The sequence below is a fragment of the Alnus glutinosa genome, chromosome 2, assembly GCF_958979055.1.
Source record: "Alnus glutinosa chromosome 2, dhAlnGlut1.1, whole genome shotgun sequence".
NCBI classification, from domain to species: Eukaryota; Viridiplantae; Streptophyta; class Magnoliopsida; order Fagales; family Betulaceae; genus Alnus; species Alnus glutinosa.
Genome location: NC_084887.1, coordinates 2,365,999 through 2,389,589, shown reverse-complemented (window position 1 = coordinate 2,389,589; position 23,591 = coordinate 2,365,999). Strand labels below are relative to the sequence as shown.

Here is a 23,591-nt window from a genome sequence, read left to right as displayed (position 1 = left end):
AAAAATGGTGGGCTTTTTACCAATAGACCCAATATAAAATAAAACAATGAAAAAATACAAACAAAAATGTAAGAAATAAGTCAAATAAATGACATGGTCCTCTTAAGGAGCCGCACAAGGTGGCAACAACTATAGGAAAGACGCTAAAGCCGAATAAGCACTGTCATAGTCCGAAGTAAGGATTGAAGGATAGAGATATATCAGCACAAATTCTATTACAAAAGTCTCTCTTGTAAGATCAAAACACCAAAGAGCTATGAGATAGTAACTCACACAACAAACAAGCAACAAATACAAAAAGAGTTGGAAAGCACAAGGAAAATAAAAATATAGGGAAAAAAAAACAAAGCAATAATAAAGCCCATTGAACGGCAGCTTGAAACGGTGGACGGGGCAAAGGAAGAGCGGCGAGAGAGTTTATGGCAGTAGCTTGGAGGACACGTAGTGACGCGTGAGGACTACGCGGCAGCACGTGGTGACTAGAACAAGACGGTGGCAGCAATGACAGAAAGCTGGGAGGTTGGGTGAAGACATTGGTGTGGTGCGTTGGAGCCAAGGAAGAACGAAGAGCGACACATATGGCTTTGAGAGAATCGGATTTGAGAATCATTGTTGAACCATGAATGATGCATTTACTGGTGGTGGAGCACAGCCAGAGGGGGATGACCAGGCATGGTGAGGAGGTCTGGAGAAGAAATAACAACATCATCGTTGCTTAAAGGTAAAAAAGAAAGAAAAAGAAGAGGACTAGTGACAGTGTGGGGAGGGAAAACGACCGCACTAGGGATAGAGGAAGAGGGGAGAAGGGAGAAAACAATGACTCTCCCTCCTCCCCCGGAGAGAGCCACATATAGGAAGAAGAAAAAACCTTATGGAGGCGGTGGAGAAATGCAGAAAAAGAGGAGACTATAACGGTAAAAATAATTTGAAGTATTTTGTGTTCTGAAAATAGTAAACAAAAAGAAAAATGAAAAAAGTTTTATCAAACAAAACTATATATCAATTAAGTCACCTTCAACTAGCCTAGATTTTTATGGATAATGTTTGAAATTTTACAACTTTATTACAACCCTTTACAAACTGATGTGATAGCTCCTATATCACTTATCATGCCAACTAATAATTGATGTGATACTTATCATGTCAATTTGTAGTAAGTGTCATGTTAGTCCGTAGTTGATATGTCTGTCACGTAAGCTAATAAAAGAATTGTAGTAAAAGCAACAATACTCTTAGTAACGCTCAATTTTTATTAGTTGAATGTTGTTAAGGGTACTACAATTTTTACTATAAGTACTTCACAAACTGATATGACAGTTTATAATCGGTGAAATGATGAAGAAAAAGAAGAACTTGCCAATTTAATTAAGAAGAAAATTGTAATAAAAGTTATTAGGACCCAAACATTTTTCTTATTAGTTAGAAGTTTAATCAAGCATTCAACATCAAATTATTTATTGGAACAAAAACCAAATACATCCTTAAAACCTGACAATTTACCAAGAAAAAATAAACTTAAGCCCTAAACATTTATGACCAGAATTATAACAATCTGGATAACAAATTGATGCAGATCGGGATCAATGTCCCAAATGTACAAGGGAAAGCTAAGCACTTGGCAACTGGCTAAGGGGCAAAACGAGCCCGTTTGACCAAAAGCACAGTTGGTCCGTGCCAGCAAGCTAAAACCCTCCTTATACCTCTAACGCGCACAGAGCCTTGAGAGAACTCAGAGGAGGAAGGAGGGAATAGCTTAGCAATTGGAAATCCACAAACCCCAGAGAAAATGGTGAACAAAGCATGGAGAATAATCCAAAGGCCACTCATGGAAACCGTGCTGAACAACCACGCCCAGCACCACCGCGTCCCTCAGCCTCTGATCCTCCACGGCCCTCGTGGCGCCGGCAAAACCACCCTCGTCCTCGAACGTAAATCCAAATCTTTTCACTCTCTATCTCTCTAATTTTTGTTTCACTCTCTTCATGGGTTTTGCATTTTTTTTTTCAGGTCTACTGGGCGAGTGGAATAAAGGTCCTCACCTCACCGGCTATGTAGACTTTGCGGAATCGATCAAAGACCACCACCCACAATACAACCAGTCGTTTCCTTGGGCTTCTTGGTCCAATTGCCCACCACCCACTTTGACACACTGCCGGACCCAGCTCGAACGCACCCTCGAATCGATGGTCGAAAAGGGTGTCAAGCTCGGCACCATTGGCTCCCACCAGATATTCACCACCCTCAACAAATGGCATGGCCTCAACACAGCGCTTCGCCGCGTGATTCAGGGCAGCAGTGGCTTGAAAAATGCTGTCTTGGATAAAGTCTCGGGCACGGTGTTGTGGGATCGGGCGGTTTTCGCACTATCTGCTCGATGTAATGCCAAAGAGATTGATGGGGTTTTGGGTTTGGGTGAGAAATGGAGGAGCTTGTCGGTGGAGGAGGCTTCGTATTTCAGGGAGACGATTCTGGCTCTGAGACTGGCGAAGGAGGTGATTAAGGTTCAACAAGGATGGAGGAGTAATGCTATTGCTCATTTGAATCGGACGGGCGGGTTTTCGAGGTCGTTAGCGCATTCATGTACTGATTGGCCGTGTTTGTTGCTGGAGTTGTTGTCACAAGCTGCTGAAATTGATCATTTTCAGGTGAATGACTAAAATTTTAGGTACATTTTGAAGCATGTGGCCCCAAATAATTTATCAAATAGAAAAGTTTCACTAATACTGTGTTTCATAAGATTTTTCACTCCTTCAATATTGTGTTTGCTAATTCTAGGCTTGGTAGTACATCCGTAAGCTAAATTGGGTCTCCCAGGTGTTTTGTGGTATTCTTTAATCTGTTCATGCTTGTCAGGTATAGTTGGAGTGAAAGAAATTTGTGATGGTATATTTGTGTGGTTTTGACAAGTGGCTGCTGCTATTGTGAAGCTCTAATTGACAGATGTTTATGTGTCATATTGGGCAGCCAAAGCTGGTCATTAACAATATCGATGTTCTACGCAATGCTACTCTAAATGATGATTCATCAGTCTGTGCGTCAATGTATCATGACAGTTTGATATGGAGAATAATTGCTTTGGGTGCAAATGAGCGGTGCCTGCCCGTCATCCTTGTTACATCGGATAGGTTAGTTCCATTTCTATTCAGCTATGTTAAATTTTTACTTGCTCAATATATCATACAACTTACTTTGCTCCGTGGCGTAGGAGAAGCATTCTGCCTATGCTTTAATGCTTCTGCACCTTAAGAATGATTTCAGAAATAAATAGTTCACCTTTAGGTTCATCCATATTCTTGCTTGTTTCCTTCTCTCTCTCTCTCTCTCTCTCTCTCTCTCTTTTTTAATCTTTTTTCTTTTTAACCTTCTCTGAAGTTTTTACAATACGTACTATTATTGTTTTAAAGATTTTTATATCCTTTTTGGAACTCTAATCCTTAACGATATGCCTCAGCTACTATTCATACCAAGCCTACATGGATTTTGGATTTCCAGATATATTCATCTCTCGCGAGGTACTCAAACTAACACTACTTAACTCTTTCTCTCTATTTGCCTGTTTGTCTGTATGTCTCTGTGAGTGGATTCTCTTCTCTGAAGTGAGCATGGAAGAAGAACTGCTGAAAATTCTTTACATGTCTATTGTTTCCATATCGCTGTTTCTTAATTTTCTCTCTTTTTCTTTTTCAAAACTTCCCAAATGGAAATGAGTTTTCTGGTTCAAGCTTTAGCTCATGAAATTGCCCTTATTATTCTGCATTTAACACAGCCAACCGGAAAGAGTTTATGATTGTATTCTATAGTACAGGAAGTATAATTTTTTTTGATGCCTTCTCAGGTTTGAGACTCCTCAACTCCAACACACACCTAACACTTGATAATGTGTGCTTCACTTTGGTTTTTGACAATCAATCTGTCTGTGTGAGATATACTCACCTTTGCCCTCTGATAAAATATATATGTGCCGTGATAATTCCTTAATTTATGTCACTCATTTCAGTTTTGTCTGATCTGCAGATGTTTGGATGGACTCTTCAAGAGGCAAAAATGCATATGGTTACTGACTATTTCAGTCATTCAGAGGCAAGTAAATTCTTTTTATTGTTGAAATAAAAACAATTTTTTAGAAAAAGAAGAGGATGAACCTCCCTAAGAGAAAACAAAAAATAAAAAAGATCCCCAAAATCAATCAGATTCGGAGATCAAAATTTATCCTCACAACTTTCTTCACCTTATTTGGTTAGTTACTGGCAGGCTTGCTGACTTTTAACCTTTTCTTTTTGTTCACAGTGTGTTTAAAATTTGAACGAAATTTTTATTGAAATTGCAGTGGACAGTGATTGCTGAGGTGCTTGGGCCGAACCCTCGACATCTATTTGAGCTTTATGCTCTAAAACAAAGTAACTATTATCAGAAGTAAGAATGATTGTTCCTTAGTTTTCCATGTTATCATCTAGCACATATTGATAAGTCAGATCTTGCTTCAAGAACTAGATTTTGAGTCCAGATATATGACACGGTAGAGCGGGAGATACATGGCAAATGACCATATTTGCTGCCCCGTATTAGAGGGTCATCATTTTCAGCTGAGGCTACTGTTGGTTAATTAACCTTGTTTATGTTCAACTGTAGGGTGATGGGCGAGGAGGGTAGTACCTTTGAGGACATCGTAGATGCATATTTAGCATATTTGCAAGTAAGTTTTGCAAAGAACATCAGTTTGCATCTCGGTTCCCTAGGAACCCTGATATTGTCTTCTTCTAAGAATTGTTAGCTTTGATGAAACTTGGAGGAGTACATCTAGACTAATTATTTAACTTATTAGAATAAAGGAAAAAGCATCTAGGCCTATTTAACGCGCTAAATGAATAAAGCTCAATAACTGACATTATGAGTTTCACTGATTTGTCACTTCAAAAGTTTTTGCTTCTTAAATGCACTCTCATCTTTTAATTTTATAGGTGGATATAGAGTGGGCTTACATTGTGATGATGGAAGGGTTAAAGCTTTCCTATGCAGAACACAATAAGAAAAATCAAGATTGCTTAGACTTTCGGGTCTAAGATTCAAGCTCTCTAACTTGGTGTTGTCTCTCATTTTCATTTATATGACCCACACTATAGCATGAATATCTATGCGATGCTATTTAGATTGAACTTATGTGTTATATAAAATTGAGTGCTGCAGTCTGCAGATTTGTGTTCTTAATTATCTGTTATTGTAGGAAATATATTACTTATGATTTCTGCATTCATTTGCTCATTTGCCTGTTAAAGTTTATCACCTGCTTAATTTTCTGTTGTATGTGCACTAAGAAGCCTAATTTGGTGTTCTTTTTACATTATTTCAGATTAATGTTGTGAACCCTGCTATGGATAAAGCATTGGGACTCTTGCAAAAGTTTGCTGTTGATGCACAAGGCGGAAAGATTTCAAAAGATAAATTACGGTTTGGTGCACCTTGGAGACATCCTCCAAAAACTAATGACCCCACCCTGTGCGTCAAGTGGGCAAAGCTTCAATTGATGGATTTTGTTCAGTGTCTAGTCAATACAGAGTTTGGGGTAAATTTGTCCTTTATATGCCATCTATTTGGTTTCTTGAGGATCCATCTTCTTCTGAGCAAAACTAGTTATTTTGAACATAACTAACTAAATTTTTCACTGCATAATGTGATCATACGTACTATCTTGTGGCTATGCTGTGGCTTAATTATTTTTTTTTCAAAATAACATTTAAAATTTCATCTAATTCGTTCTTGGTTTTCTACTCATATGAGTTTGATACGATACTTGCATTTGCATCATATATCGAGTTTCTACTTGTTTATCACTTTACTGAACGTAAGGATTGGAAATTTGAGACCTCTTCTGTTACCTTACTCTCTACATCATGTAATTAGAAAATTTAAGTGCATGTTCACATGTATGTGTATATATGATCCAGATTTTAGGTATAGATATTAATATCTTCAGTATTATCATTAGAAATAATCAATTTCCTTAACGTATAGTTGGAGGATGCATTAAGTTGAACTTTTAACTTGCTGGAACCCTCCATTGTTTTCTGTTTAATTTGTGATCTTTCTTTTTTTCTTTTTCTTTTTCTTTTTTAAATTTTAAATTTTTATTTTTATGCAGATTAATTATCTAGCTGACTGTAGTCTTGAGATTTTTGATGATCCTTCTGCTGTTGCATTGGTGGAGGTACTTTTCTCATTGCTGATTTGTTTGTGATTTCATGGATTTAACTGCTTTTGCAGTTTTGTCCTGGTCCTGAATTTTTGAATCTCTGGGCATATTTTCAATTTTTCTTGTGCAAATCTATATTAGTCCAAACTACGAACGTTCAGTTGAATTTTAGCTCGCTTTCTTCTTCATTTCCTTGTTCTTTTTTTTTTTTTTCCCCTTCATTGACGTTTTTGTGTTACTGATTATACTTAGTTTTGATGATTTTTTTTTTTTTTTTGGCAAGTACACGCACCCGGTGGGGGGACATGAACCCACAACCTCACCCTTCACCTTGCTACAAAGGGAGGAAGTGCCATTTGAGCTAAAGCTCATTAGAAATTTCGATGAATTTTTAATTGGGATAACTTCACTTAGGAGCACCGAACTATCGGCCTATTTGACTTAAGGGTACTGAACTTTAAAACGTCTCAAACTAGGGTATCCAATTTTCAAAACATTTCAATAACAGGTATTCTGTTAGGATTTGCTGTTAAATCTTATCAAAATTTTCAAAATAACCCTTCTGTTTTTTAGTAAAAAAAAAAGAAAAAAATTTGTTAGGATTTAGGTGTCGGTCATAATTTAACAGAATTTGCAAAATACTTATGCCAAAACTTATATCAAATATATTCATAAAAAAAATACCTAATATATTAAAAGTATTGAATAAATTCATTATTATTAGAGTAGATGAAAATTTGCATTTTTCTTTCCAAATATTCAGGAGGCCATGAATATTTGCCAAATGCATCTATTTGGAAAAGGATCAGATACAAAATGGTAGTAACACTAACCTGAAGATAGATTAGGATATAATGAAATCCAGCCTCGCATGTCTTTTCCCTTTTGGAGGGATGGTGTACTAAGGGGGTCACTGGAGCTTATGGGGTGAGCCTTTGGAAACACATTAGAAGTGATGTTTTCTATAATTTTACTAGTGTGGAGGTGGGTGATAGCTCTTGTACCAAGTTTTGGCATGATATATGGTGTAGAGATTGTCCTTCGAAGGATTCTTTTCCAGAGTTATTTTGTCTTGCAAAGAGTAGGGATGCAATGGTGGCTGACCTTAGGAGTGTTAGCAATTATACGGCTCATTGGGACATTAACTTCACCACGTTGGTGGATGATTGGGAGGTGGACTTCGTCTCCTCTTTCTTCAATGTTTTGTATCCCGCAAGAGTGCGTTGGGAGGGTGATGGTAGATTAAATGCCCTCAAAATGAAGATCTTTTGAGTTCAAATTTTTCTACAAGGTTCTTCTTCCTAACGTTGACTCCCCTTTCCCTTGGAAGAGCATTTGGAGGACTAAGGCTCCTTTGAAGCTGGCTTTCTTTACTTGGACAACTTCCCTTATGAAAATTCTTACTTTGGTGTTGTGAGGAAACTTCGGATCATTTTCTTCTTCATTGTGATGTCATGAGAGAGTTGTGGAATATAGTTTTTCAGATGTTTAGGGTAGAGTGGGTTATGCCTGAATGAGTGGTGGATCTTTTGGCGTATTGGAATAGGAGGGTCGGCTGGAATGACATCATTATTGTTTGGAATGCAGTTCCTTCCTTTTTATTGTATTGCATTTGGAGAGAAAGGAATGCTTGAAGCTTCGATGATCAAGAGATAACAGGATCAGATCTACGGGCTTGTTTTCCTAAAGTCTTATTTGAGTGGATCTCTGCTATCACTTTACTCCATGTCTATAGTGATACAGATTTTTGTTCTACTTTTTCTTCTTCTTAATTTGCTAGGTGTTTTCTCTTGTATAATTATTATGTACTTGGGTTGTACCCCTTGTGCTTTTAATGAATTTCCTTTTACTTACCAAAAAAAAAAATGTATTTTCCGTTTTTTCTCCCTAGGTTGGTTTGCTCTATGCACAGCGGGATCCATCCTTTATTCGGCCCATATCTAGAGGGATTCAGAGGTGTCTTGTGAGATGGTAAGAGATTTTAATGTTAGTGACATTACTTGAAAATGATCATGACATTGTTAAATGTTTACTTATGCTGATATTCGGTTGCAGGCTTGTCCAGCAGCGGATGCAAATGAGTTTCCAAAACTTGCTCCAGTATCTGTGGCAGCGAATAATACGTGGACGTAGCTATCGTCATTTGATGCTAGAAGCAGGCTATAAATAGAAAATTGGAGTAAGTCAAATGTCGAAGTAGTTCTTCGTGAGTTCAAAAAATTTTGCTACGGTATTCATCAATTTTTTATTTTTATTTTTTTTGCTATGGTGCATTTGGATTCTCTGGCCTGACCAACCAAGGAGATTATATCCAGCTAAGACAATATATGATTGCATTAGAATTGAATGATTAAACTTAACACTCTTGATTAGAAGTACTGGTTTGGTACATGTGGAGCTTCATAGAGGCAGTTAAAACTTTTTTTTATTGCTGCAGTGCACTGTGTACTTTCATAGAGAGGTAACTATGGAGAAGTTGGGGGCAGTTATGGTTTGACCGGTTATAAAAAACCCTGATTTTTTTTTTGGGAGGGGGGAGGGGAGGGGGGGAAATGGTTAAAAATTAACGAATATTTTAGTTGATTTCTTAACCAACCATGAGGCCCCTTTCATTTCATAGTATAATGAACAATTCTGTCACTTGCCCTTCAGGTTTCTTTCCGCAAAGGTATATTCTCTTAGTGAGGCAGGTAGCTTTTTCAGGTTCACATAAAGATGTAAGTAATTTTCTGCTTATAGCTGTTTAATGTTTAAAATGTTCATTTGATCCATGCATTTTCTATTGCCAGGAAGGCAATCTGCATATGCAAGAGCTTTAAAGATCTAAGCTCCTGTTGTATGCTAAATTTTGCTGAATTCTTGTGTGCATAGGTGGGGGGTTCAGTGTATTCATCTGATTTACTATGATGAAGTTTAAGCCTCAAATTAAATATCTTGCAACAGCATGTTTTGACTTGTATATTGAATAGGCTGTTAACTACTAACATTTTTTTTTTGTCAGTTTTTACACCAGAGAGGCACGGGCAAAATTGGCCATGCTGATTTCTGGAAGTTTTGACATACTGTAAGATTTTTCCTCCTGGTCCTTGTGTATAGTTTCTATATGATGCATTTGACTATCGGTGGTGATTCACATCTATCTACCTTTATAGTAAAACAGTAGTTTTTTCAGAATCTGTTATATATGAGCAGCTAACAACGATGGTTTGTTGTTCAATGCAGTAACAAAGCTTTCTTATCTTCACTAGTTAAGGATTATAAAGTATGTTTATTAATGTGTTTTAAGAGGTATTTTTTGTTTTTGGTTTGAAAAAGTGTTATGACATAACATAAATGTGAAAACTATTTTTGTGTTTTGAGGAGTGTGTTTTGTGTTTTAAGTTGGTTGTAATGTTGTTTTGAGAATGGAAAACAAAAATTTTAACAAACGGAACGTATCTCTCTCAACGTTTTAAGTATTTCTTTTAACTGTATCGTTGATGTTTCTATAACTAGAAAAGGCAAAAAAGATGTGTAGTTTTTATTATGATGAGTTGATTTTGACATCTAATTATAGGAATTGAGTAATGCTACTCTTCACATCCATTTCACATTGGCTGACGTGACATGTTTTAAGTAGCTTCTCATGTTAGCCACTTAAAAAAAAGTAAAAAAAAGCCAATGAAAACACACTACATCAACGGGTATAAAATAGGTGTGAAGAGTAGCATTACTCATAGAAATTAGGTTTGTTGCGTAATATATAATTGGAGAAATGCTACAATTTCCAAAAAAATTCTCCCAAATTTGCTCCCAAAAGATATGCATCATTTGGGGAGCAAGTTTTCGAGAGAATTTTTGGGAAGTCTAGCATTTCTCATATAATTGTATATAATCGTATATAATCTTCAATTCCCTGCAACATTGACACCAAGCATAACTGTAACATCAGTTTCTGTGTGTGTAGGTTTCTCGAGGCTGTGTCCTTACTCTACAATAAAATTGAAGACTCAAAGACTCCCATCAACCATTAGACATTTTGCATTCAGAGATGACTCTGGTTTATAATAAGGTGAGTCCATTGCTGTGAATTTGATAGAGGACCAATAGCAAGAGTTCACTTGAACGTATGTATGGCCTGTATATACATACTGCGTATATATTTAATTTTTTGGGGAGGTGTCATTTTTAAAAATTTAAATATAACCATTACTCGAGCCGTCTTAGTCCGTCTGGCGGTCGATTCATGACCGGACTAGTTTTCCCAGACCCAACAACAGATTAGGTTTTAAACACTTCTTTGCTATGTTATTTGCAAAGAGGCCTTGTGTTAATTTATGAGATTTATGTTCATACTCTTGCTTTGGCTGCCATAATTTAATTTGAAAAAGGCTTGCAAGAGATCATACTCATGGACCAGCTCTTTTCGTGTATTCTTTAGTGGTATTAGAATATTTTTTTTCTCCCCCTTAATTATGGACAAAACTTTCATTTCAAACTATTAAATTGACATATGTTATTAGAGCATGTGAGAATTGAAAGTATATATGAAACTCATGTGCTTTAAAGATATGCTACTAAATTGGGTTGGTAATGCAGCGATATAGTGGGTCATAAAATTAACAAACATTAAACTTGCAAATTTTGCCAAAATCAAGAATTAAATCAAGAAATTTAGGCAAAATAAGAGAAAACTCAACCTTTGAGGGTGGTTTTTTTTTTTTAACAAAAAAAGAAAAAGAAAACTGATAAAAATACACATAAACTGTAGCTAAAGCCGTCCTAATTGAGTTCATATAGAGAAACAAGTCCAAATCCTACTAGAACAAAGAGAAATAAATTGACTCTGCCAAAACGCGTTCGAACATGTTAAAGTCTCGTTTGATTGGGATCTTGCGAGGTTCGACCAAGCCATTGATCGAATGTCTCAGGTTATAGGATGATGGAACACTCGGTTGAACGAGAATTGACCAACCTTCCGACTGAGCTTCTAAGGAAGTCACCTAGGTTGAATGAGAATCTATCACCTTCGTCCGAAGTTCTTGGAAAGTTTTACCAAAACTCATGCTCATTTGCGAACGAGAACGTGTCTCTCGTTTTCTTCATGATCTCAAGTACAGTTTGATCTGCATCATTTGGACTTTGGAGGATAGTTACTCACACCTAATTTGAAAGAAAATTCTGTCCGTTTCCACATCTCTAAAATCTGATAGACGTGAAAGGAAATGTAAGGAGGCCTATCCGACAGTGATTTACCACTGAATTAGTATTCTTTTCAAAGACTGGGCCATAGAGCCGGGATTCATGGCTTTTGCCTCTATAGTCCATGCTTGACAGCAAAGAGCATTATAATTGCAGTGATTAGAAATTTAACGAGAAGGTCGAGGTGCAACCTTTTCGCTTCTAAAGGGTGCCTCCATTTTATACTTTTGACAATCTACACAGACCAAAACTTTCTGTATTTTTTGGCTGAATTCCATTTCACTCTAGTTATGCTCTTATAACAATGGATGATAATCAAAGGGTAATTCGGCCAGGTATGATAAAACGAATCTACTTCCTGTTTTACGTCAAGCAATACGCGAAGTAACTCCCGACATAACAGTAAAAATAAGATGCGTAGGTAAATGTACTGCTTATTGTAATGGTGTAGGATGGTCATATTGGTTGGTGACTGGAGAGTGGAGAGTGGCATCCATACTATCTTTTTCCTGCTAGAAATATTGCTCCTAGTTTGGCCTTGACTGAGTGCCATAAAAGTGGACTTCGGCGGGTACAAAGTCTTTGAGTGGCAATGCATGTGCACCTAACTGATTATGCATTAAGGCACCATGTGCACAAAAGCATTCTATTGTAGCTTATGATGGTTGATCAATCAACTTCTATTGAATATGGGTCAGAGACACGTATTCCTTCTGTCGTGCAATGGGTTACGGGTTACGTGTCTCAATTCCAACGAGTTTAATTTCAACTAAAATTGAATTCAGGCCGAATCCATTATATCAAACTCAATTATAAGGACACAAAAAACATCCTCTTTTAGCTTACATGATGGTTTGATCGATCAGCTTCTATTGAACTGGGCATGTTGGGATTAAAGACATATTTCTTGTGTCTTGTTATAGAACACGTTACAATTTCAACTAAAACTATAGCCAAGCCGAATCCCCTGTATCAAAATCAATTATAAATACTTAAAATGAACCAAAAGTAAGTGTGGATCAATTGGATGGAAACCTATTAACTAATTGAGATGTCCGATCATAATCAAACCATAATGGGCATAGCATGAAAAGTAATCATTTTTTAGCTCGTCTTTTCATACTGCATGTCAAAGGCAGCATGATTGATGATCTGAACCCTAAACGGAGGATCCTGATCTGCCCATGCCCAAGTTACCTCTGTTTTCTGAAACACCATAACAAAAGGTTTTTTAGGTCAAACCAAATGTGTCATGATCAAGATCAAGACCATCATGCTTTGCGGGTCCCTTCTTCAATTTTGGGTATTTCTCCTTCATATAAAACAAACATCCTCTCCTTTTCATTTTAGTTCCATCAGACAGCTATGGGGCAACGCTCCACCCCACCGGCACACCCTCATGCCAATTACTGTCTTGCCTAAGCCTTGAAGAATGCTATGATCTTCAGTTCAAGTAAGTGCTCTAATCTTCTTTTCTTACAGAGCTTTGATGATTCATTCTTTGTCTGTTCTTTCTTCTTTCTAGTTCACAATGTGAGAGTGAGATTTTTTAGAGAAATTAATTTAGAGAAATTTTTTCCCACCCAGTTTGAAATGAATAATTCCCAGGATTTTTTTTTTTTCAAATTCAAATTTTTATGGATATTTTCATTTGATTAATAATCATCAAAGTTTAGGAGAGATTAACAAACACTAAGCTTTGAGGAATCTGCAGAGACTAGAGAGGGGAAGAACTCAAAAGAGGAAGAACACAAGTGGGTTTTCTGGGAAAAGGAGAATGGAGGGTGGAGATTACAGGAGAAGGTGGACCAGTCTAAAGCATCGGCTAGGATTCAAGGGGATGGGCTGCTGTGGTGCCACGTGGAGACCCACTTCTTCTACTTTGACCATCATGGAGGCCCTCCAAGAAGAACAACACATGGAACAAGTGGAACTAGTCAGCACCGTGAATCATGCTCCGGCACCGGCGGTTATGAACCTAGCAATGGCATTAGCGGCGGAGCGCAATTCGCGGGATGAGAATGCGGGACCCCCCACCGAAGTTAAGTCTTTGATGAGATTGATTGAAGAAACGGACGGTGTCGATTGGAGGAAGAAAAGGAGGAGGGACAAAGGAGTGGACGGTGATTGGCTGTGCTGCGTGTGCATGGAGAGGAGTAAAGGTGCGGCTTTTATTCCCTGTGGGCACACCTTTTGTAGGGTTTGCTCGAGGGAGATGTGGGTCAACCGTGGGTCTTGTCCTCTTTGCAACCGTTCGATCCTCGAGATCCTTGATATCTTTTGAGATCGTATTTCATTTTATTTTTTTTTCCAACCGTTCGATCTACTACTTCGTACCGTTAAAATCATATGGTCTTATTATGTATTTCTCCAATATCCCTCAATTTTGTCAAGAAAATTTAACGTTCATTGTCCACGTTATGATCCAAAATTGACTAAGAAAACAGAAGCAATTTGAAATGATTGCATTTTAAAATGCATAAATATGTGATTTTTTTTAAAATACAGTAAAAAATAATACATTTAAAATAATATATTTTTAAAAACACACCCTTTAACTTCTTGTGAAAACGTTTCAAACTACCATTTTTTTTCAAACACTCTCAAATTGGGACACTACCTCTATTCTTCTTTTTTCTTTTTCTTTCTTTTTCTTTTTCTTTTTTTTTTTCTTTTTTTTTTTTTTTTTTTTTTATGGTAATTTTGTTTAAAAACGCGCATTTTATGCAAAATCTCAAAGCCAAACACACTTGTAGGTGTGAATCAAGACATAAAATACATGAGGGTGTAAAGATATGAACCCATGGGATTTAAGCCTTGATAAGAGGTTGTGAGAATGGGTTTGAGAAATTGAGAAAGGACTCAAAATTGGGTAGGAAGAAATTTATCCAATTCAACTAATTAAATTAACATTTATTTTTGGAGTATGAATCTCGTATGAATTAAAAAAAAAACAAAAAATGTATGCGAGAATCACATTGTGACACCTTAGAAAGTTAATCACATATTGGGAAGATGAATAGCTCACATTGAACGTGTAGATTATAAAGGTGTTTATGGGTGTAAAGTTCTTAGGAAAAACTGAGCTTTATAAGTGATTCTAAACGTTTGTGGGTGTACGTGAGAATCACATTGTGACAACTTAGAAAGTTAATCACACATTAAGAAGATGAATATCTCACATTGAGTGTGTGGATTATAAAGGTGTTTATAGATGTAAAATCTCTAGGGGAGACTGAGCTTTATAAGTGATTCTAGAAAATTAATAGCGTAAACGTGGGTCGTGTTTTTTCTAAGTCGTTACACACATGTTATGTTAATCCTATTAAAATTCTTATGAGAATAAATTGGGTTGAATGAATTTTCTACGACCCTATTTAAAAGAAAATTTCTAAATTTTAATGAAAATAAAAGAAAAGAAAAAGGTATTACTTAGGGGATTGGATTAATCGAGGCTGGTTCAAATAAATGAATAGCTAGCTCTTGGGCCTGATCCACAATCCTTTTCAATTTCAGCACATCATGGGCTAAACTTTTGGTAGCTCGGACCAATTCGCATTTCCTTCACCATCTTCAACTCCCATTACCATCAACCTGACTCAAGATAATAACAAGAAAAACGAAAAATGAATAAATAATAATAAAAAAACGAAGAATGATTGACTAAAATAATAAAATAAAGTATTATTTTTCTACTTGAGGTCTAATTATACTTGTTTGTTTGTTAGGTTATGAGTTTTTTTTTATGTATTTTAATTGTTACGTAGAGCACTGGCAGCAGTTTTTCTTAAATTTTTCTTTAATTTAAGGAATTAAACCACTTTTTTCTTCTTTATTTAAATTCACTTTATAATAGCTTCCATTATTATGTCCATATAGTATATTAAATCCACTTTTTGCTTCTCTATTTTAGGGTGGTTGATACTTTGAAAAAAAAATTTGTGAGACCATAATACAGTATTAAAACACTACATAACCAAAAGCTTACATTTATGGGTTTGGGCCCAACTATGTTATATTAACCACTCACACTTCTTATATCTTTCTAATATGAGACTTAATCATTTTACACTCACACGTGTATACTCAACAATAATTATAAATGGATTTCTCCCTGATTGGGTTCCCCTATTTGAATATAAAAAAAATAATAATTATAAAGATTTTTTTTTTATTGTGATTTTTGTGTGTGTGTTGGGTTTCTTTTAAGTATAAGGTTAAATACAAAATTGCCCCACGTGGTTTAAAAACTTTAATTTTTGTCTCCTGAGTTTTCATTTGTATTATAGGTGGTACTTGTGGTATGGAAAAAAATAAAAATAGTACCTCTGTCTATTTTCCATCAAAAACTGATTGAAATCCATGTCAACGTCATGTGGCACCATTCAAAATGCGACATGTGGCAACACAATTTTATTTTTTTTAATTTTAAGGCTTTTTTTTTTCAAAAAAAATAAAAAAAATAAAAAATTGTAGAACCACCCCTTTTAGGCCACATGGGGAGGCTGGCCACCCCTATTTGGCATGGGGGTGGTTTGGCCACCCCTGTGGCCTATGGACAACCCCCAAGGTAAAAATTAATTTTTTTTCTTTCCCGTTTTGCCCTTGGGGGTGGCCGAACCACTCCCATGGGCCACGAGGGTGGTTTGGCCACCCTCAAGGGCAAAACGGGAAAGAAAAAAAAATTGATTTTTGCCTTGGGGGTAGCTGACCACCCCCAGACCGGTCGATTTGGAGGTGGTCGAACCATTCCCGTGGCCTGAACCACCCCCAAGGACAAAACAGGAAAGAAAAAAAAAATTGATTTTTACCTTGGGGGTGGCTTAGCTGCCCCTACAATTTTTTTAATTTTTTTTTTTAAAAAAAAAGCCCTAAAAAAAAGTAGTGTGGCTACGTGTCGCATTTTGAATGGTGCCATGTAGCACTGACTTGAATTTTCGTCAATTTTGGATGGAAAAAATAGACGGGTGTATCATTTTCATCTTTTCTCATACCACAGGTACCACCCATGATAAAAATAAAGTTTACGAACCACAGGTAACAAGTAGGTATTTAACCCTTAAGTATATGATTTACATAGATGCATTTTAACAATTAAGGGTTAAAAATATTAAATATAAAAAATTGAGACTTTAGGTGGGTAAAGACATTAAATTTTTATTTTTTAAGTGTAATTCTATATACTACATTCTCATTCCACCTCATTCCATTGAGACGATGTGGCAATGCCCATCTATTACGATCTTCAATATCTCACATGACTTGACTACATTCCGTAAATCTCAATCATCATCTGCCAAAAAAATAAAAATTTAGGGACTGATGAACATAGTTACATCAGTACAATGGGATGTGAATGCATGAGATGAACAAGTACAGCATGCAACATTACTAATTTTCTAAACCACGCGTTGATAACTCAATCTCGACCCAAATTATAGGCTGTTCTTTGTATAATTAGCCATTTAATTCTCAATGCTTACTTTTTTTGTTTTTTTTTCCTTTTATTTTTAATCATTTTTCTTTGAATACTAAAACTTTTATTATAGATCTCTTATTAAATGGCATGACAATATACATAATACTTAACACGTTAGCTATTAAACAATTCAATTTACTTGTAAAATTTTGTTGCTTAATTTTGTTTACCCATATGGCACCATGCACATGGCATTGGAATGCCACGAGTTGTAAAGAGTTGTAATAAAAGCTACTTCCAAGCATTTTCCTTCATATGGCGCGCACTACATGGTACTCATGTGACTGCTACGTGAGTTTATAAAGAAATTAATGTGAAATATGTAATACCCAAACCACTTTCCTTTCTCTTTTACAAAAAAAACTCAATGAGAAAATTTTCCTGATCCATCAAATGATTGACATTGATCAATTATATCATAAGTTGCTACGACAAACATCGTCCGATAATGGATGGGTTCTCTCACGAACATATGTTGAGTGTTGGAACAGTCTCTAGTATGGTGGAATACGCCTTAATGAATGCTTTCTTCGATTGCTGCAAAACAATAAACGTAAGCAAATGAGCTTGCTAGAGGTACTAGCTGGATTCCACTTAAATGTTTAAGTCAGTTTCTGAAGAGCAATTCGCATTAAGTGTAAAGCACAAAAGTTCATGTCATTGATACTTGGTGGTGCTGGCCAATTTATAGGCGAGGCTTTAACTCTCATTTCGGATTGGGTTGGAGCTGATTGCAAGATTTTCGGAATTAGAGTTAATATCGGGATTCAGAGCTTCCAATGATGTTCTAGGAATCTCGGGATTGATTTATCTCGGAACTCCCTCCATACATATTGGGACATGATATCGTATCGGTTGAGATCTTCTGGGGAATACATATCTCCCGGATAATGTGATGCAAATATTTTTCTCAGCATCCTCAGGATTTGACTATCCCAAGATATCCTCGGTAAGCATTGTCAATGACTGCATTTTGTTGGGCTATGGCTCATCGTCTTCACAAGCCTGTCTCTTCATGGGCTTATATAGATTCGATAAGCCCATTCATTGATGGTTGTGGGAATATTTTCCAACATCAAGTATTTTTCACACAGAATTATCCTTAATTAGTGACAAAACAGTCGGTTTCGGCAAAAGATATATAAAAGAGAGAAAGAAAACAACATCAATGACAATCACATTGCCTATTGGTACAATATTACTAGTTGATGCAGTCACATCGCCTTGTTCAATTCAAATGAATTTTGGGCCTTTTGGGTTGAATCTTTGCCATGAGTTTATTGTGCACCCAAAAAATTTACCTTATTATTGATATTGTTTATATATATAGCCAACCACCTTTAGGAAAATCAAGACCAGCCGGATAGATTTTGAAGTCTAAGACGACAAATTAAAGTGATGCAATTTTTTTTTTCTTCTTCTAAATATTGATTAAATAATATTGCTTTTAATCATTTTCTCACAAACTACTACTATTTGGAGGGCCTTATTCTACTGTGGGTGTTAGGCGACTTCACCTAACTCCCCTAACGAAAGAGCTGCCCTAAGGGAAAACAAAGGAAAGCATAGAGTTTCATATATGTAAAAGTTGAATTACATGCAGTTGGTATTAAAAAAATTAAAAGAAAAAAAAACGTGGTTACATAGATTGTTTTGGTTTAGGTAAAGTGCACCAAAAACATTTGACTTGAATATTGAGTTCTTGCTAACCTTTTTGAGTAGCCATGCATCCTAAAGATTCATTCCAATTTGATGTTTAACAGTGTAAGATGGAGACCTAAAAATTTAATTGATCGAATGCTTCAAACAATTACTACGAACGAAATACGATCTTTTTTTATTTTTATAGTCAAAATTTTATTTTGTTACAGTTAACAGTATTGTATACATGCAATTGACGTTATATGTACCGTTAAATACAATAATATACAATCTTAATAATGAAATAGAGAGAATCCTTATCGAAATTGAACACGACTGAAGTAGTTTCCATGATATTTCCCAGAAGAATATGCAGAAAGAACATTCATCAAATAACCTTCCCCTCAATCTCCCACTTGAAGAATTTTGGTCCCCCACGTGAAACCTAATTCGGCCCGTGATTTACTGCATTGACAATGAAGAGTTCAATGCAGGCACTCTTCGGATATATGTCATGTCAAAAAGACATGATCGTCAAAGGACTCGTGTGCATAATTTTAATATGATATTTTGACTTCTTTTTTTTCTTTCTATATATATTTTTTTAATTTGATTTAGGGTTAATTAAGTACACCTAAAATCCTATATAATTTAATTTTTTTTTTTTATTCACATCTCTTGTGATGTATTTTTATAATTAATTAATTATATATACTTTTTTTTTTCCTGTTAAAATACTCAACAAAAAATTTAGATAATTTATTGAGCTAAATGCAACACCTTTTATTTATTTATTTTTGTTACAAGACTAACCAAATCAGCTAACATTACAAAGAAATGTCCAACCCCCACCACACGGACACAGGACATATGAGATCAATTCCTTGCCTCATAAATTTTGAGGTGACTAATAATATAAATAAGTATTTGTTGAGGAAATTAAATTTGGAAATTCAAAGTCCTTGACGCGTTTGTCTAGAACTTCTTTGAAGATGACTATATCGTAAGTCATAACCCCGCTAACACTACAGTTTTAATTAATTTTTATTAAAAATAAATAAAAATAAAAATGGATTGAAATTGGCACGTGTTATTTATTTATTTATTTATTTTTATCAAAGAAATCTTTATTATAATACGAGACCCAAAGAGTCGGTGACAGTAATTAAAAGTACAAAGACTCCTAAAAACAAAGTTCAGGATTAAATCATGCCTAAACAGACAAAACAGTAAAAGCTTTTCTTTATACATGAGTTCCACTAGAAGAAATAATTTTAAATCACTTATTGTTAAAATTAAAAAAAAAAAAAAAAAGAATTAATTGAGACGGATATATAAATATTATAAAATAATTATAATATAAAAATATAATTTCTAAGGTTAGTCGTGAGCAATACCAAGTTGTCAACTTAACTCGATTTCCTCGAAGGTCATCCATAAGAATCTTGTATGTCTTAACACCAGGTATCCAACACTAGAAGTTTCTCTTACGTCGTTGTGAGTCATATGTTTTGTTTACGTAGGAAAAGGAAATCTCAGTCATGCGAATTAAATATTAGATGATCAATGTTGAACGTTTACTTTGAACAACTTATACGGCTATGATCGGACCTCATTTATACCGACAAAAGACGATCGTTGATCTTTGACTTTGACTTTGACCAAACATGGGGTATTTATTTTATGGTCAATATTAAATTTTACAGTTAATTGTATATATATTATGGTGTTATTTAAAAATTATAAATAATGTGAAACTACGTACGTACGTACATCAAACACAATAAAACAAAATTTTGATCCGACGATTCTTGATAACGTCGGGATGTGGGGGCATTAAATTAGGTTAGGTTGGGTGATATGTCAGTAGCAGGACCTTTTTTTTATTATTTTATTTTATTTTATTTTTAATTTTTTTTTTGGGTTAATTTGATGAGCACATGAAAATTAAACAAATCATTTTTCTTTTTCCATCCGGAAAATTTTCTCCTTTTTCGGTATTTCCCTTTCAAAGTCTTCCACTATATTTGCCTTTCTAATAATAAAAGGCTAATTAAAGACTTAAATTGCATGTGCTAATTTGTGATGACCATGTGACAATTATAAAGTTCTCTTATAATTCCTTGCGATGACAAATGCAAACGTCCAAAGTTGTCAGCATCTCAATCTCATCCTCCTTGATCGTAGCCTATTTGTATACGAGTAATGTTTTCCGTACAACAAATATATATATAAATATATATAAAACAACGTTGACGTAGAAATGATTTTTACAATAAAAAATAGTATTGTTTCCTTAAAAAAAAAAAAAAAAATCAACGTTAACGTCAACGTTGTTGTACAAAGTGTGTATATTTGTTGTGCAGTTAACCTTACTCATTTGTGTGTGTATATATATACTCAATTCAACCTAAATGCATTTTATTTTAAAGGTTAGTGTTTATTTCAGCATAAAATACATTTTTAAAACCTTTTTTTTCCCATTTTTCAGGCGAAAAAAATACTCGTACGTCAATATAAAAATATATAATTTTTTTTAAAATAAAAATATATATAAAAAAAAAAAATCAGTGCACCAAAAGATAATGCAGATAATTATAGCCACATATATACTTGAACAAGTTGGTAACGTACATTTATTCTCGTTCATGAATGTGATAATGAAATCAAAGCTACCCATATGCAACTTGCTTACCCACAATATTCCTTCATAGTAATCTAGAGAAACCCTTAATTAATATCTTCACTTAAAAAATAATGATCAAAGAATTCAATTTTTTTTTCTTTCTTTTTTTTAAATATGATCAAATTGGACTCAACTAATTAATTTAGCTGGTCTAATTTGTCCACGATAATGTTGATTTAATATTTTAAACGTGTTAATTAACTTGGCATAATCTAGAGGAAGAAAATGGAGAATAAAACAATAATTAAGTTTATACATGAAATTTCAAGTCAACACGGCTAGAGTTTTTCTCCTTTATGAAAAAGATGGGTCTAGCTGGTCAAAGAAACTGCAACCATATCTTTATGATTAGAAAGAAATCTATCACTTTACTCACTTGAGGCCATAACACAAAAAAAGTCAGTCAAATTCTATAGTCTCACTCAGCGTCCTTACTTTTGTCTCCATCGATATTTGCCTAAAATTTTATAGCAACGTGAAGGAAGGACTAAATTCTGTAATTAATATACCATGTGATTAATTTAACCTAGGAGGGACGTCAAATACGAAAAATTAGCAACTAATTAGTAAGAAATATTCCTAACATGTGGAATTAATGAATGGTTTTTTTAATTTTTATTCCACTTTAATTACTAGTCAATATTTTGGGATTACTGTGTTAGAAATTAATTAAACGAAAAAATTCACTAATTCCTATCTGTTTAAACTTTGAGATAAGTGGGGTTTAATAACATGCTCGTTATTAGAGCAAATGTCATAAGCTCAAACCTTATCTAGCTCCGTCATTCGATCATCTATCATTTTAATTAAATATTTTACGTATTAAGCCTCACTTATTAAGAAAAAAAAAAAATTAAGTCCACGCACGGGAGAACAATGGTATTGATTCATCATCACCATTTCCATAGTTAAGATAGCACGCGCGTACACAAAAATGAGTTCTCTCGTGCGGTTTTACAAGTCATACTTGTAATCAAAGACAAGATTAATTTTAAGGTTGGATATATTCTTTTCACATGACATGATTAGGGTTGAATGTTTACTTTTAATTTTAAAATGCTAATAAGTTCATTTATATATAGTGATGTTCATTTTGAAAGAAAGAAAAAAAAAAACACATTAATCGTGCTCCTTTTCAACAAAACAATTTAACTATTATGGTACTAGTTTCACGTATTATAAATGTATTCCACATTTTATTAATGTAAATAAATGCATAAAAGTAAGCACATTTTTCTTTTACGTTCTCTAAATTTTCTTATTAGTATAAGCTTTTAAGTGACTTAATATAATATCAAAACAAAGATTTTAAGTACAAATCCCATCTCCCTATATAATTCACATAAACATATGCATTTACTATCACTATTATCTTGTCGAGGCCATACCAAAAACTGAAAAAAAAAAAAAAAAAAAAAAAAAAAAAAAAAAAAACTATTCCATCTTGTTCATGCATATCATCCGCCACCTTAAACATCATCGTGGGGACTTAAATTGCATGCGCAATGTGGTTGGACAAAATATTTGAGTACCGACTATTAGTGGACTGTCATCGACCGTCAACTGACTTATTCGATTCGGTAGTCGATATAGGTTTTTATTTTGAAAGTCAATTCAATTCGGTAGTACTAACACTTTGGATAGAAACGACATTGTTTCGTTTGATCAACCGATTTTAACCGACTGCCTTTTAATCGACTTAACCAACCACCTTTTAACCGGCTTTACCGCTCTAACAAAAAATTTTGAAATTATAGGTTGTCGAAATAAAGTCGGTTAACCGAACCGATACCCAACCCTAGATTACGTAAACCCATTTCATTCACAAAGCTCCATGCCACTAAGATCTAATGAAAAACATTGTAATGGCAAAGAGGTTAGCCTCAATGTGAATGTCACTCTTAAAGCTCCTCGCCCCTAGTGTATGATCATCAACTAAAAGGTAGCCCTTTCGAGTTTTGAGCAGCCTCTGTATTTGAAAATGGGGATCCATTTAAAGCATTTTCATCCAGCTCTGCAAATTAACCTATTAGCTATTTTGGCTACCTCATTTACAATATATATATAAAATTAAAAACAATATTTTTAAATAAAGTACAAAAACTTTTAGAGAGTGGGATATGATATATGGGGCTTTGAAAAGGTGAAAAACTTAAATAAATGCAAATGCCCTTAGTTGCTCGATCACGCACCAAAAGGCACTCCCATTGTCCCCCTTTTTTTCATCCTTTTAAGATAGACATAAATAATTAAATAATTCTTCAGCAAAGACAATATTCATGTCATCAGTAGGCCTCCCGGGGCCGATCCCCACCCACTATGACTCTCATAATTAGGAGGCTTTGAATGATATATGATCATAGTGTTATATATATTTAATAAAAGAAAGAGGGTAAGGTCAAATCAATGTGGTCCAA

At 34.8% G+C, this 23,591-nt stretch overlaps 2 protein-coding genes across 4 annotated transcripts; both read left to right on the top strand.

Annotated features, from left to right (window-relative positions):
* Positions 1-1,565: 1,565 nt before the first annotated feature.
* LOC133859754 (uncharacterized) lies at positions 1,566-10,572 on the top strand. Of its 2 annotated transcripts, none has more exons than XM_062295284.1 (14): positions 1,566-1,928; positions 2,008-2,645; positions 2,965-3,125; positions 3,452-3,512; positions 4,015-4,080; positions 4,328-4,413; positions 4,630-4,693; positions 5,348-5,560; positions 6,137-6,202; positions 8,079-8,158; positions 8,243-8,366; positions 8,840-8,904; positions 9,189-9,251; positions 10,134-10,572. In XM_062295284.1, exons 1-11 carry the CDS (start codon positions 1,787-1,789, stop codon positions 8,355-8,357), a joined length of 1,692 nt encoding a protein of 563 aa, XP_062151268.1. In that variant the 5' UTR covers positions 1,566-1,786; the 3' UTR covers positions 8,358-8,366; positions 8,840-8,904; positions 9,189-9,251; positions 10,134-10,572. The 2 variants fall into 2 exon arrangements, with proteins under 2 accessions (XP_062151268.1, XP_062151269.1); XM_062295285.1 differs by having other exon boundaries at positions 8,243-8,417.
* A 2,089-nt stretch (positions 10,573-12,661) lies between these two features.
* On the top strand, positions 12,662-13,777 carry LOC133861321 (uncharacterized). 2 transcript variants are annotated; one of them, XM_062297075.1, is made up of 2 exons: positions 12,662-12,821; positions 13,083-13,777. In XM_062297075.1, the coding sequence occupies exon 2, from the start codon at positions 13,146-13,148 to the stop codon at positions 13,650-13,652; it is 507 nt and encodes a 168-aa protein (XP_062153059.1). In that variant the 5' UTR covers positions 12,662-12,821; positions 13,083-13,145; the 3' UTR covers positions 13,653-13,777. The 2 variants fall into 2 exon arrangements, with proteins under 2 accessions (XP_062153059.1, XP_062153060.1); XM_062297076.1 differs by having other exon boundaries at positions 12,721-12,821; positions 13,045-13,777.
* The last annotated feature ends 9,814 nt before the right edge of the window (positions 13,778-23,591 follow it).